This window comes from Nelumbo lutea, chromosome 3 (genome assembly GCF_056320005.1).
Source record: "Nelumbo lutea isolate HS-2025 chromosome 3, American lotus-T2T, whole genome shotgun sequence".
Classification (NCBI taxonomy): Eukaryota; Viridiplantae; Streptophyta; class Magnoliopsida; order Proteales; family Nelumbonaceae; genus Nelumbo; species Nelumbo lutea.
Genome location: NC_142686.1, coordinates 3524267 through 3539698, shown reverse-complemented (window position 1 = coordinate 3539698; position 15432 = coordinate 3524267). Strand labels below are relative to the sequence as shown.

At 38.1% G+C, this 15432-nt stretch overlaps 1 protein-coding gene and 2 long non-coding RNA genes across 5 annotated transcripts; 1 reads left to right on the top strand and 2 right to left on the bottom strand.

Moving 5' to 3' along the window:
• Window positions 1–3964: 3964 nt before the first annotated feature.
• LOC148862415 (uncharacterized) lies at window positions 3965–4710 on the bottom strand. Its single transcript, XR_016110180.1, has 2 exons — window positions 4573–4710; window positions 3965–4429 (listed from the first exon to the last, which is right to left on the bottom strand). It is a non-coding gene; the product is annotated as an uncharacterized LOC148862415 (long non-coding RNA).
• A 640-nt stretch (window positions 4711–5350) lies between these two features.
• Window positions 5351–8278, bottom strand: LOC148862414 (uncharacterized). The gene is made up of 2 exons (XR_016110179.1): window positions 7449–8278; window positions 5351–6271 (listed from the first exon to the last, which is right to left on the bottom strand). It is a non-coding gene; the product is annotated as an uncharacterized LOC148862414 (long non-coding RNA).
• A 1244-nt stretch (window positions 8279–9522) lies between these two features.
• LOC148862413 (ACT domain-containing protein ACR6-like) lies at window positions 9523–13176 on the top strand. Of its 3 annotated transcripts, XM_088979203.1 has the most exons (8): window positions 9523–9720; window positions 9964–10020; window positions 10623–10668; window positions 10835–10949; window positions 11058–11125; window positions 11451–12062; window positions 12365–12469; window positions 12555–13176. In XM_088979203.1, the coding sequence occupies exons 2-8, from the start codon at window positions 9974–9976 to the stop codon at window positions 12879–12881; spliced, it is 1320 nt and encodes a 439-aa protein (XP_088835329.1). In that variant the 5' UTR covers window positions 9523–9720; window positions 9964–9973; the 3' UTR covers window positions 12882–13176. The 3 variants fall into 3 exon arrangements, with proteins under 3 accessions (XP_088835329.1, XP_088835330.1, XP_088835328.1); XM_088979204.1 differs by lacking the exon at window positions 9964–10020 and having other exon boundaries at window positions 9600–9720; XM_088979202.1 differs by lacking the exon at window positions 9523–9720 and having other exon boundaries at window positions 9725–10020.
• Window positions 13177–15432: the final 2256 nt, after the last annotated feature.

The following is a 15432-nucleotide window of genomic DNA, read 5'->3' as shown; positions in this document are numbered from 1 at the left end:
TAAAATTATTTTGAAAATTAATTATTAAATGAAAATTTGTATAGGGCACTAATGGAGGGATGATTAATAATATTGATTGTATTAAAAATAACATGTACCTTCATAAAATCAAAACTAATGAAGTGAAAGAATTGTTAAATAAGATGAGCGAAGAGAAATGCGTCAAGACCTGCATTGGTATTCTAATATTATAAGTGTGGAAAGGTATGGGAGTCTAAGAGAGGTAGTCTTAGTATGACTAACTAAACTATTTAATAAGATAATGAAAGAATGAAAGATGCCTAATGAATGGAGAAAAAGAAACATAGTGTCTCTATTTAACACTAAAGGTGACATAAGAAGTTGTAATAATTATAAGGGATTAAACTCATAAGCCACATTATAAAGCTTTAAGAGAAAGTAATTAAACAAAAGTTATGACATGAAACAAGTATATCGAAAAACCAATTTGATTTTATGCCAAAAAAATCAACCATGGAAAATATCTTTATTTTGAGATGATTGATAGAAAAATTGAGAAGAAGAGAGATTTTCTATGGTATTTGATGAAGCACAAAATAGGCCCACCAATAGATGATGCACAATCTGGATGCTCCCTCATGTGTTGTGACTCGGACTCCGATTAGCAGCAATCTGGCTGGGCTGAGCTATGTGGATGAGCTGCGTGGACAAGTCGCGAACTAGGTATCCGAGCTGAAGCGAGCTATAAAAGAGAAGAAGGTGAGAGTGCCCAGGTAGCTTTTACCCAGGGAGGGCACTCTGATGCTTAAGTCAGCGAATGTGTAGGAGTAACCTCTGAGAATGTAAGGGAGCTTGAGAGTATCAGTGTACATACATTTCTAGGTGGATCTAGATGTCTTATATAGGCTCTTGGACTCAGGTAACTAATTGTCTTGAGCTCTTTGTGGGGCTGTTTCCTTATTTTCAGGTGCATTAAGGTGTCACTTGCTAGATTTGCGCGACAGTTACAGATCATCCGCGAGTCTTGCGGCGTATTGCTCGGCGAGCTGTTCCTGCAGTCGCGGTAACGGTGTTCGAGTGGGCGCGGCGCGCGGGACGTTTTCGGGGCGAGCTGTTGTTGTCAGTGGGCCGAGCTTGCTCCAGCTTGGCCACGCACCTGATGTCGATTGCCACGTGTCGATCTGTTGAGTTGTCTTTCTGAGTTGGACACTGCATCGCTGACAGCGTCCACGTGTCTACAACCGTGTGGGATAGTTGTTGTTGTCGGCGGGCCAAGCTTGCCCCAGCTCAGCAGTGCACTTGGTGTCACTTTGGTGAGTTGTTTCGCTATGCTGGATGTTGCATTATCACCAACATCCACGTGTCGGTAATTGTGTGGGGTGACCAAAATGCCCTCATCAATATTCATTGATTTAAAGAAAGGTTATGATCCCTTGAGAGATAATATGGTGTATCTTAGAAAAAGGGTTCCAAATGGGTGTATAAACATAATTAAACATACACATGAGGATGCAACAAGCAATGTTAGAACACCTATTGGAGATACATCAACTTTTACGGTTATGATAGGTCTTCACTAAGGTTCAACACTTAGCCCTCATTTATTTGCATTTATTATAGATGAATTGATTAAACAGTTTCATTATGCAAGTTATTTTTTTATGACATTGTTTTAATTGATGAAATTAATAAAAGATTAAATACAAAATTAAATTTATGGACAAATACCCTTGAAACAAGAGATTTTAAAATAAGACTAAAATAGAATATATGATACGTAAATTTAATAATATTAAGAGTTCAAACCAAAGTATACTTAGGATCGAAAACCAAGAGATAACTCAATGTAACCTTTTTTAATACCATATTTTGATAATTCATAACAAGGGAGTAATTACAAAGAACATCACTCAAAGAATTACACCAAATTGGGCAAAATGAAAAGATGCATCTAGAATATCATATGATAAGTAAATACTACTTAGATTAAAAGAAAAATTTTATGAAACAATTGTAAGGGCAATTATGCTATATAAAGCAAAGTGTTGGCATTCCAAAAATAGCATGCCTAAAAAATGAGTATGGTAGAAATGCATATGTTAAAATAGATGAATGGAAAAATTAGAAAGGATAGGGCCAAAAATAAAATCATTTCAAAGGAATTTATGAAGTAGCTCCATCAAGTGATAAAATGAGAGAAAGCAGACCAAAATGGTTAGATCACAAGCATAGAAGACCATTGACAACATTCATAAGATGAAATGATTTGTTGCATGTTAAAGGGATTAGAAGGGTTAGAGGTAGACCAAAAAAGATATGGATCAAAGTAGTAAGAAATGATTCAAGTGCTCATAATTTAACTTAGATATATTATAAAAAGAATGGAATGACAAAATAAGATTCATGAAATAAAACCCATTATTAGAGGTGAGCAAAAAAAAAATGAAAAACCAAATCGAAAAATCGGTTAACCAAACCAGTAGGTTTGGTTTCGGTTAACCAATTTAAAAAACTGATGGTTAACCAAACCGACCGATATACATGTTTTTCTATATATTTATGTACATTATATATATTATATATATTATAAATTAATAAATACGTATTATATATATTTATAATTTTTATTATATATTTTTATAATAAATATTATAAAGTAAAAAAACAGAAAAACTGACAAATTGAACCGATCAACCAGTTAATCGACTGGTTTCAATTCGGTTCTAAATACCAATTTTCTAAAAACTAATACTACCAATTCGATTCACAAAAAAGACCCACAGTTTATTTACCCAAACCGTGAACACCCCTACCCATTATAATTGGGATAAGGCTTAGGTGATGATTATGATAAACAAAAAAAAAAGCTCACAAATATTTAATGAGTATTTAATCTTATGGGTATAAAACATAGGACTCATAAAAGAGTTTCGGACCTCTTAGAACCAGCTGTTATCTGTCCCATTTTCAAAATTCAGGACCCATCATTCAATGTATCCCAACTAAAACTTTGGTAGATGCACAACAAATTAATTATTTCATCATGTGACTTTGACAATTTGATTGTAGAAGTCTCCACCATCCATCTAAATACTTGGTATCAAAAGGTTTAGAGGCTTTCCATGTAAGCTGATTTTTGGGATGGTTTATAATTAACCTTTCAATTAGATCCATCTTATGGCATGTTTCAATGTTTCAAACATAGGAAAAGTGGTGAAAATATGGACGCTATAACAATATGAATCTCCTATAGAGAAGGATTTGCACCAAGGCTAATTAACCAATAAAAATTCATCAAAATTCACGGTGTAATTTTGATTGGTCAAATATGTTATCATATCCGTTCACTCTAGACATTTGAGTGTTTAACCAATTCTCAATCATTACTGTACTATGAAAGAGACTCAACATTTTATTTTTTTAAATTTCTTTTTTTTTTGGTGGGGTGGGGTGGGGGGGAAGTGGGGGGAGGGGGTAGGTGTATCCATACAAAAGATTATAAAAAAAAAAAAAAAACTGAGAAGTATAATGCAGCCCACTCCAGAATTCTGAAATTACAGCCTCCCAAACTTTATTAGTAGCATCTTTATTGTGGATTTGACATTAATCCATGGTTATGATTTATCTCACATATTCCATGAGGTTAAGAATTTTGAGGTGGGCTGAATAATCATTCTTCCAAAAATAAAAGGGCAAATTATTTAAATATTTATTTTACCCTTAAATCAAATTTGACTATGTTTTCTTTTAGAGTTTCCCTTAAACCGTCGCCGTTGTTTTCACTTATTCCAAGGATTCACACTCTTTTATTTCCCCTGTTCCACCACCATTGCTGCAACTTTAACCAATGGCATTAAATCTTCCTTCCTCCTTCCTTCTTCTTCTTCTTTTTTTTTGTTCTTTTTTTATCCCCTGTTATACCACCATTGCTGCAACTCGAACCGGTGATGATAGCAACTTCCATCCTCCCTCATTCTTCCATCTTCATGGCTGTTTCCGGAAGTTGCAGAGGCAAAAGTGGTTGAATTTAAACAAAGAAAAGAAAAACAAAAAATAAAGATAGGAATGAAAGGGGCGTTCATAGACAGAGAGAGGGGAATGCCGTTTCTATCATTGGTAACAGAGTTGTAGCTTGGGAGAACACCGTTTCTATCACCGGTAACAGAGTTGTAGCTTGGGAAAACACCATTCAGCTCAAAATCTCATCGTCTTCTACTGTCCGAGGTTGTTGGCCCATTGCTAGGGTCTCCAATCCGAGTTTGCAGGCCTGCTACAAACCTCCTACTCTTCCCCATCCTATACCTTGGCGACCGAAGAGGCAACTGCGGTGGTGAAGGTGATGGTGTGTTGTGGTCGTTGCTGCTTGATAGCTGATTGTGCGGGTGCATTTCTCTATCCCATGCTCTTGTAACCCTTACAAAGAGATCTCCCATTCCCACAATTTTTCTAAAAAGTTCTCCATCAGATTCTGCAGCAGAGAACGAAAGTAAATGAAAGGGAAATTATCCAAAACCTACCATCACTTTTTATGAATTATCTTAAACTCATCATAACTTTTTAAAACGTCCAAAATTCAACATATTAGTAAGATATTATTTTTCTAAAACTCACCATCCGTTAAAACACCGTTAAAGTTCAATGACCCAAGTTGTCCATGCCAACCTAAATGCATGTTTCATGACTAAACTGCCCCTGAATGATGAATCAGCCTATTAAACATTTTATTGACCGAAATACCCTTAAGCGCCCAATCCTATTTCATATATAAGATTCCTCACTAAGAGTCTTCCTTGCTCTCAACATCAAAGGAAGGCTCTTCTTACTCTCAATGTCCAAGGAAGGGTGCATAGATGAGTTTTCTTCATTGTTTTGGCATTCCAATTCCCCTTTCTCTGTATTTTCTGGTGTATCTTCTGGAGCATGCAATCCAATTGCTTCTTCATCCCCTCAACCTCTCCTCCTACTCCCACAAACACCGCGATCTCCGACCATCTCAACACGTCCATGAACGGAAGATCCAGAATCAAACGCTCCGTAATCACCACCGGCACGCAACCGAACCGGTCACCGGTTCATTTTTAAAACCATGATGTAGACAGTAAAATTTGCAAAATTGAGTTAGTTGTAATGGATGCAATGGATACAAACAGGAATTCCAATAAAACATATTGGAATTTTAGTTATAATGGATGCAAACAGGAATTCCAATAAAACATATGCATTTTTTTATCAAAAGCCCACTTGAATACAAATTTACTTATTTTTTAATGATGTACTTTTACATCTTATTATCAATGTAAATATACATGCGTCTGTCAACTGAAATTATATACTGCCAATTATAATATGGAATTCCTAATGATGGCATCAAATATAGTACAGAAATAGCAAAAGATTAGTGTTAAAACATTTTATTGCTTTGTTGATCCCAGCTACAAAAAAACCGTACCATCCAATGCGTTTTAGCAAGATATCAGTTTTAATTCAAGATCTCCAGAATGTCTTCACTAGACCCTTGTGACATGTTTTCTCTAAGTCACATTTAGCACTCCTAGTATCAGATGACATTAGAATTTCACTATGGAGAAACAAGGGAGAAGTAAAGCAATTGCCTATTGGTTTGAGGAAATTAAAAATTTCAAAAATATATGAATAATTAAGTACACAAGTATAGTCAAGGCAAATGGAAGACCTTGGTGAGGCATGGGCTAGAATTCAGCACAAAGCGAATTGAAACCGGCAGACGTGCCCCTGGTGGGGTTCAACGGTGAAGAAGTTAGATCTCTTGGCCGGGGTCACAGTACCAGTTGAGGCAGACACATGGCCAAACATCGTGCGTTCGTATACAGGTAAGGCTTATCGTTCCACTTCCGACTCCGGCAGAGTCGGGATGAGTCCTCATTGTAATCTCGGAAGAGTCAAGATCTGTTAGTTCATCATGATCTCGAGAGATTCGGGATCTATTGGAGAGACCTCTGGAGTTGGTTACGCGGGAGTCAGTTGCGTGGCGATTCGAGTTGTTGGTGCCGAGCTGGTACTTTGGTCTTTTAGTTCTGAGCTGGATTGAATACCGAGGTGCCTCGACACCGAGGTGAGCCTTGTGCCGAGGAGGCCCTGCACCAAGGTGAGCCTTATGCTAAGGTGACTGAATACCCGAGCTCAATTGTTGCAAACTAATCTTGCCAGGCTGAGTTGTCATCTCTTGGTTAGGTCATGCCCATATGTCCCCTTTTCGTTAGGTCGGGCCAAATCACCCTTCATCAATTGCCCCCCACTCCCCAAGCCAGGGGTCTCAACCCGTTGTGTAGCCCTTCAAAAGAAAAAAAAATCCAGTTTTGTCAATCCATTCTATCTAGGGCCATATCTATGGTTAAATTCTCGATCCTCAAATCATTTTCCACTACCTCAATTCTCAAGTGAAATCCTTAATTTTTTTAATCGGTAATGTGCATATCTTTGTATCTAATCATGTTTCTACCTTTTACATTTAAACTTGGCAGATTACATTATGCAAAGACAGCCATTAGGTGGCCTACTACTATTGCCTCCCCAAAACATTAGTTCAGAAAGCAGAGAAGAGGCAGAGGATGGTGACCGTAATAATGGAAAAGAGCTGATAAGAAGTGAACTGGCTGAACTGGAAAAATTACTTGTACATGTCAACATACCAGTAAGAGAAGCAGATATCATTTCTTTAGTCTTTTATTCTTGTGGCGTAATTAGCATCATGGACATATACACCTGATAGCTTGCCTTCCATGAGTTAGGGACTAGAAATGTGTTAAGTGTTTACATTGCATTTCTGTGAGTTAAGTTAATTCTCTACTTACATGCTGGTTTTAACAGTTCTACTTCCTTGAGTATTAATTCTTTCTACAAATTCCTGTTCAGGGCATTATAATTGCTGATTGCTCTTGTACTTGTAATATTATTACTGTCATTTTAATGATAATGGCTCTAAATCCTTTGGTATCTGCCTGAATCCCTGGACCTTCAGTAGTTGCTTCTTATTATATTTAGCATTTAGGTATTTATGTGTGGGTCTATAATATGTGTTTGTGGCACATAATTCTTCAACTTTTCTGGTTTGGTTCAAATCATGTCATTATTAAAGATAAAAAATGCAGATACATGGTACATTCTTACTCTGTTTTTAACCATTTTATACAAATGGTTAAAGCTGTCCTGCATGTTAGAAACTTGAACCCATGATAAAGCAATGCGTCATATAAATGAATTTTTAATTTTGTTAAAGCCATTAATGTTAAGTATACCTTCTGAAATGAGAACTAATGAAAAGTAAGTAAATTATACAATATCTTAATTGATTAAATTTTATATCACAATACACCATAGTTGGATTCATATTAGAGATGTACCCAAAATTTTCTATAAACGATTTTTTTTTAGTTTTATAATATTTTCATTAGTTGATTGATGCACTAACAGTGGATCATCTCATCCGTAGAAAAACAAGCAGAACTTACTGCTCGACAACCTCTCTGCGTACAACGCGGGATCAGACGGCTCAGATTCGACCAGGAACTGGAGATCGCCATGCAATTCGTTCGAGAACGTCGATTTGAGCTTCCCATTTTGATCCCCACTGCCGTTTAGGTTTAAGTAGCCCGGGTACTTGGCAGTTCCGTTGCTGGGCGGCGCGTGAAGATGTTGGTCGTTGAGGTGAGGAAAGCTGACATCTTTGTGAGGGATAAACCTACCTTCGGCTGTCGGAAAACATGAGATTTGAACGGAGTTCTTCTTCAACTCGACGATGTTCCTGTCGAAGTTCATGCCAATCCCGCTACAAGAGACGTAGATGTGTGGTCAGCCCCGAGTGTAAGGTTCCAAAAGGGGATGTCCATCCACAGATTCCTGATCAATCGGACGGTCCCTCTGTAGTTACGGGAGGAATTTGGGGGGAAAGGCAAGTAGAACAAATGGGCATCCTTGGCGTTGGTCATTACGAAGGAGCTTTTCAGGAGAGAATCGTGGAAGAGCGATTCGACTGCGGTACCGAAGGGTTGGGGCTTCTCTGGAGTACAGGCGAAGATCTTGAAGGTTTTGAGCATCTTTTGGTAACTGCCTAACTGGCGGGGAACGTTGCCGGCAAGAGATAGGGAGAGGTTAGGTCGGAGAAAGGTTTTGCCTGAACCACATCGTGAAAGCAGAGAAAGAGAAAGGATAAGAAGGAGAAGAGGTGCACATAGAGCCATGAAAGAAGCCATATGCCTTGATCGGAGATGTCCCGCCATGGAAGAGTTGAAGCAGGAGTTTGTTTCCTGCTAGGTGGAATTGTGGAAATGGACTAATTGACACGGTTTCCTGTTTTATCTGTTCGGACGGTTATAGAAGTAGTCAAGTAAAAAGTTCGTCTGGAGTCAGGAGTCAAGACCATTGAGCGTGGGGATTAACTGGTAATACAACGCCCATCGTTAACTCCATTGACCATTGTACGGAAAGAAAGGGAAATAAGAAAGGTTTTGGCGGCAGAAGAAAGGTATAATAGTAAATTAATGATGCCCTTGATCAAAGTTATCATTGATGTATGGTGAGTTTTGGTCGTTTTAAAAAGTTATGGTGAATTTAAGATAATTTATAAAAAAATAATGATAAATTTTAAATAATTTATTATTTATAAAAAAAAACAATTATACAACGCTTCATAAGTACAAATCTTTTCTATTTAAGAGATCTCTCGTTCCCCCAGGTCTGTATCTATCACACAACCGGATTCAAGGAAGCATTCCGGAAGATATCACCAAATTGGAATTACTACGTATGTTTGATGTGAGTTACAATCGTTTATGTGGAAGGATTCCGGTGGGTGGGAATGTGCAGTAACTGGATAATTACTCACACCACACCTCATTTGTCATCATCCCCGGAGAATAGATCTCTGTCGTTTCCCATGAACTTGACTTAATCTCCCACGATCAAGTTCAATGATCATCCTGTTTCTTTAGCAATGGAGAAAAAGGAATACCCTATTGACCCATCTCTCTGCCTAGTATTAAGAATAACATCTATGATATATGAACAAATTGATATCGTCCACATTTTTCACTAACTCTGGGCTCAGCCACCGGGAAACCTTCGATGTATTTCTTCGATTCACCTATCTCGTGAGGTTGCCTTACGTCGTCGGCCCCACAAATGTATCTACCACCGATGAAAACCCTAGGTAAAAAGAACAATTTCAAGACATTTCAGCCAATCAGCATGATGAGACAAGCTGCGCAAAGGGGAGATAAAACGAAAGGGCCGTAAGAGTACATTTATTCGATTAGCTAGTTTAACAAATTTATCCAAAATAAAAATATAATTAATTTTTTATCAAAAAAATGAAAAAAAAAAGCATAATTATCATGATCTGGAAACCGGTTGGGCATGCGACCAAATGAACCGGCAAAGGTCCGTACATGTGTGTGTGCCCCTTCCTCCTTGCAGGATGCCAACTAACACTTCCAAAACTCACGTGCTCCTTAAATTCCCGCGCTGCGAACGGACAATAATGGATGAGCGAAGTAAAAGGGGAGAGAGAGTGAGACCCATTGCATTGACGCACTCAAAATTTCATCTCACCGTGTGAAGGGGCAGCTTTATATAGTTCGGGCAAATGCGTAACTGTTTGAGCGACCAATCACTGACCTACAAGTCACCTACCGCCGGGTGCGTTACCATTCGGGCAGGATGACCAAAGCTTCATGAAATCTGGTTAGCGTTGAAAGACTAGAAGTTGGTCTTCCAAGGGTTAAGGTCCTCAGTTCCTCACTTTCTCGTTTTGTTTTATTCTTTTTTTTTTTTTTCTCTCTAAATCTAAATCTCTTTCTCTTCTTTATTCTTGCTTATATGTTCTGATTCCCTTATCTCATCACATCTATTCTCCTTCCTTGGACTTGGGAGGGATCTTCATGCACCCTCTCGATAACACTGACTATTTCTACTTCTGGATTTTATTCTTAATCTGTTCTTAACTATTGGGTTGTCTGCAAATATTAGAAATTCAGAAATGGACAATGAGTATGCTAAGCTTATCAGGAGGATGAACCCGCCAAGGTCCTTTCTTTTTCTTGTTTCTGTTTTCAAATCTCCCCTTTTTTTCGCATTAGATTACTTTCTGTGTTTTGTGGTAGCAGTTTGAATTTTAATTTTTAGGAGCTATTAAGATAGTAATTTTTGCAAATGTTTATCTGAAAAGCCTCTTTCTGAAAGTTGCCTTGTTAATGCCTTTCTCTTGACTTCCCCTATACGAATTATTTTCCGTGTGCTTGATATTAAGTATGGTGTGTTGAAATTTAAAAATTTTGAAGTAGGCCAGTTTCTAGGTTCTCCTTTTTTTTCTGTTGAAATTAAAGTTTTAATCTTTTTAGTTTCTGAGTTGTTGTTTTGTGTCACATCTAATCTCTTGTGATTGTTAAGAGTTCCAGCAGAACTTTGCATAGAGGTGTGAATTAAAAATTTCCCTTGTTTCTTTGGAGACTTCCGTTTTCCTTTTTAGTTTTGCTTTGCTGCATCCACCTTCTGAGATACATAGAGTAAACAACTATTAATATTTCAAGGATGTGCGCCTCTTTTTATCTCCCTTTACTATCTTCTACTTTCTTCTGGGGTTCATTGTTGCCATTGCTTCCTTGTCTAATTTTCTTCTGTTGATGCAGAGTTGTGATTGACAATGATGCTTGTGAGCATGCCACTGTAATTCAGGTAAATCCTTCATTCTGTTTACTCTTTTTTTTCTTCCTTTTTCTCGGAAGAAAGTTGTTAGTATTGAATTGACATATGGAATTGCTGAATTCTGTGTCTCTCCTTACACGCCTCCATGAAGTAATCATCCTTGGAAATTATTACTCAACTATGTTTCTTTAATTAGATTGATAGCGCTAATGAGCATGGAATTCTCCTGGAAGTTGTCCAAGTTCTCACAGATCTGAACCTTACTATAACAAAAGCCTATATATCTTCTGATGGTGGATGGTTCATGGATGGTACTACTCTTTCTTCTCTATCTGCCTATTTCAAATTTAAAAGTACTCAAACCTTCTTCCATTTGTTCCTCGGCTTCTTCTTCTCAATCAGAAATGTTAATGTTTCAGTGTTCAATGTGACCGACCATGCTGGTAACAAAATCAGAGATGAAGGAATCATTAATTACATACAGAAGGCAAGTACTTATTTACCAAGCAGTTCAACGTTCAACCTTGCAATTTTTTTTTCGACTAAAGCATTTGCCAAGTAATAGTTGTCCTAGCACCCCTATTGAAGATTTCCATATTTTTGCTCAATTTATGTCTCAAGTCATATCCAAACGAAGAAAAAATAAAGAAGGAAAGAGAAGTTCATGACGTTTTTGGTTATATATACACTCATTTTTTGAAGAGTTTCAAACTGAAATTAGTAGCTAACAGAGAATTCTATGATATGCACCTTTTTTCTGAAATTATTCCTCTCAATGTATAATCGTTGATTCCTTATTGTAAATGTTGCAGACTCTTGAAACAGATGCCTGCTTCTTACCCTCGTTGAGAGGCTCTGTTGGAGCAATGCCCTCTAATGAGCATACCTCAATTGAACTAACAGGTGCTGATAGACCTGGTTTGCTGTCCGAAGTATGTGCCGTGCTCAAAAATCTTCGATGTAATGTAGTCAATGCTGAGATCTGGACACACAATGCTAGAGCAGCAGCAGTGGTTCATGTGACAGATGAGATGACAGGGTGTGCAATTGAGGACTCAGAAAGACTTTCCACAGTTAAGGAACTTTTGTGCAATGTTCTCAAAGGAAACTATGACCTGAACACAGCAAAAATGACACTTTCATCTCCTGGGGTGATGCACACAGAGAGGAGGTTGCATCAGATGATGTTTGCAGTCAGGGACTATGAAAGGGTTGGGGTAACAGGGATGGGGAGAACTGATGAGGATAGGAGTTCAAGGCCCCATGTTACCATATCAGACTGTGTTGAGAAGGACTATACTGTGGTTACCATGAGGTCCAAAGACAGACCGAAGCTCTTGTTTGACACTATATGCACCCTAACAGATATGCAGTATGTGGTGTTTCATGGAACAGTCAACACAGGGAGGTTGGAAGCTTATCAGGTAAGATGAAGTTCAGTAAGAGTTGATTGCAGATTGCAAAGAATGTACCCAGACATGAAATTTGACCTCACGAGTTTAATTTGTTTAGTGTTGATTCAGACAAGTACATGCCTCCTGCAAGAACCAGGCAAATATGGCCAATTGATGGCTAAGCTTTTAGGCCTTGTTGGTCCTGATTATCTGTTTCTTGGGCATTGGCTAAAAATGATCCTATTCATTGCAACACAAATGCCCAACCCTGTGTTGCACGTATTTCAGTCTGTTCTTTGCTCTATATAAAGATATTCCTTGTTTAATTGTAGGAATACTACATCCGACATGTTGATGGTCTCCCTATAAGCTCAGAAGCTGAGAGACAACGTGTTACACAGTGTCTTGAAGCAGCCATTGAGAGGCGCACTTCAGAGGTAATGATATATCACCTCCCATCATCAAGAGAATCCCTAGGAAATAGAAACAGTTTCTCTTAAAATCTATTTATTGGTCTTGCAGGGACTGGAGCTAGAACTGTGCACAGAGGACCGGGTTGGACTTCTCTCAGATATTACCAGGATATTCCGGGAGAATAGTTTGTGCATCAAAAGAGCAAAGATCTCTACAAAGTGTGGGAAAGCAAAAGACACTTTCTACGTTACAGATGTGTCTGGAAACCCAGTTGATCTCAAAACAATTGAATCCATCCAAAGAGAGATTGGGCAAAGCATACTGCGAGTGAAACAGAACCTGAGTTTCTCTCCAAAGCCTCCCCAGGAGACAGCAGGCTTCCTCCTGGGGAACTTCTTTAGAACTAATTTCAGATTGATCAGATCGTACTCTTAACATCTCTGTACATAATCGTTCAACAAGAAACTGTGCAGAAATATCAAAAGTTCAGCCAAACACCACAGGAAAAACCTAAAGCACTGTAACTGTGTTCTTCCAACTAGCATCATGGAGGGGTTAAATATTGTATCATCATACAGAAAAATAAATTTAGAGAATACCCCACTGTATACTGTAAAATACAGAAAAGTCTGGTAAATGCTTCTCTTTGTAAATAACATGTGTATAGAACAGTCTGTATGTTGTGATTTGTGAACAAAGTAAATGTAAAAATAGATTTTGTATATTCCCATACATGTTTCACTTCTCTTAGCTGGAAGTTATTATGGAAGATGCTTCATAACCCATCCATCACTGAACCCATGTCTAATTTCCTCATTGGGTTAGGTTGCTAGACCTCAGATGGGCCTGTGCTGCTGCTGATGATGATTTGGCTATTACAACCACTTCAATTTACCCGAGTATCACTAGGCCTAGCTTTTTGGCTGACGGCAATGCCTATGTAATCATCATCTCAATAGTTTTCTAGGCTATTTTATGGAAGGAAATACAGGTTGAGTACATTGACATTGAAAAGTCAACTCCACTAAACATATGAGCAACAAAGCTGAAATCTGATCTGGACTCCTCCATCCTTTCTAAGATATTAAAAAAGGCCCATAAAATTCCAGACAAGAACTTTCTCCAAACAATTTATCCTTTTAGGGATCTTCCACTATAAATATAGGCCAACAATAGCAAACATAAATTGGCTCTGGGACAGCAGCGCCTGACCTTGCATTTATGTGATTTTTGGATGATTAAATATGCCTTGGATGAGTTCCATTTAAGGATTAACCAGGCCAAAAATCAGCGTTTTAACTTTTTAGCGTTTAAGTGTTTCTTGTAAAAACATACTCTAGAGTCAAAACACTTTTAAGCCCCAAAACACAAACCCTAAAATTAGGAAACACAAATCCTGAAACCTATTCAAATGCAACCTTTCTTCCTAACTCGCATGTTTATCTCAACTTCCTTCAACAAAGTTCATCTCTTTTTTTTTTTTGAGAAAAGCAACAAAGTTCATCTTGAGAACGCCTTGAGAATGATCAACTCATCACACGCATTAAGAACAATTTATGCTTTAGAAACCATCATTTTGATATTTGTTGTTGTCAGCCCATGGAATATTGAATGGACAATTTATTAATTTACCATCAACCCTTATAGTGGTGGTAAACGTGCACGTGCAGGTCTACTGGCATTCACATTTCACAGCATGGAAAGCTTCTAGGCCTCTCGAATGGAGAATTGGGATAGGCTCCTTGCAGAGCGCGCTTCGCACCGATCTCACAGCCAAATCTCACCCTGTATTCCCTTAATAATAATTACAAATATTGGAGATATTCCTGATGTGTGGCCAGGATATACAGTGAGGTTGGTGTGAGATGTACTTTGAGGAGTAGATCTGGACTCTCAAATGGAAGGGATGCAAAAGTGACCAATTAAATTCAAGGTTTTTAAAATCGGACTGGACAGGTAACCATTCTGGGGACCGATTCTCAGGTTGAATGGTCCGATCATTCTATTCGAACCAATGACCCATTCTGACTTAAAAATAAAAATGAATAAAAAATAAAAGCGACCAAAAACCGTTGGCTGGGTGACGGTTTGACTGCCCAGATCAGCAGATCGCTGACAAAATCAACAGTTTTGGCCAAAAAAACGATTTTAGGGTCAAATGGAACCAATTACCTGACCAATTCCTGGCTTTTCCGGTCCGACCGTCCAGTCTAGCCTGGTTTTGAAAACCATGATTAAACTATTGGGTCGTTGGCTGAGCTTTATATTACCGCTTTTTTGACAATGGACTACGTAAACCGGGTGTAATACCAGAATAATTTGACCAATCGGTGTCCCTTAACAATGCTTTGAACCATGGTTGTAGACAATATGGTAAAATTACCAATACACCCTCTCATTAAAGTCAAAAGTGTAAAACATTTTCACTTGGGGCATACTGATAATTTTACCATCTCCACCTACACCAAACTAACAGAAGGAATGGTCGTTCCAATCTTCAATACGCAAAGAGAGAAATAAAGCTCATAGTACAGGGAAGTTTAAGCAGTTCTCAGAAACTGAAGGGAAGGGTTTAATAACCTTAAAACCAATCCCTCCATTGCTCCGAAGAAGACAATTGCCCGGGTGTTAAGGTCATTTGTTCATTGAACTGAAATATGGGAAGCCGTTGGACCCAATTTCGGAAAATTGACATTGTCCCAGTCTCCCAGAGCTCATAAAATAGATGGCGTCTATAAAAGTTTTACAACTCAGATCAAATATGGAGACAAAATAAAAATAAAAGTGAATTATTTGCTTGGGTAGAGCTGTTGATGGGTCGAGTCTGGTTCTGGACAGGGTTGACCAGTCCCGAACCAAATATTGTTTCTATTAGGCTTTCCCAGAACAGAACCAAATATTAATGGGGTTAATCAGGTCTATTCGGATCACATCCAATTATACTTAACATCTACAATTACCTATAACAATAACAACTTACAACCTC

Coding starts and splice junctions, on each gene's coding strand:
- LOC148862413 (XM_088979203.1), top strand. CDS start 9,974: ATGGACAATGAGTATGCTAAGCTTATCAGGAGGATGAACCCGCCAAG. Junction 10,669..10,834: donor AGCATGCCACTGTAATTCAG/GTAAATCCTTCA, acceptor TTCTTTAATTAG/ATTGATAGCGCTAATGAGCA. Junction 11,126..11,450: donor TCATTAATTACATACAGAAG/GCAAGTACTTAT, acceptor TAAATGTTGCAG/ACTCTTGAAACAGATGCCTG.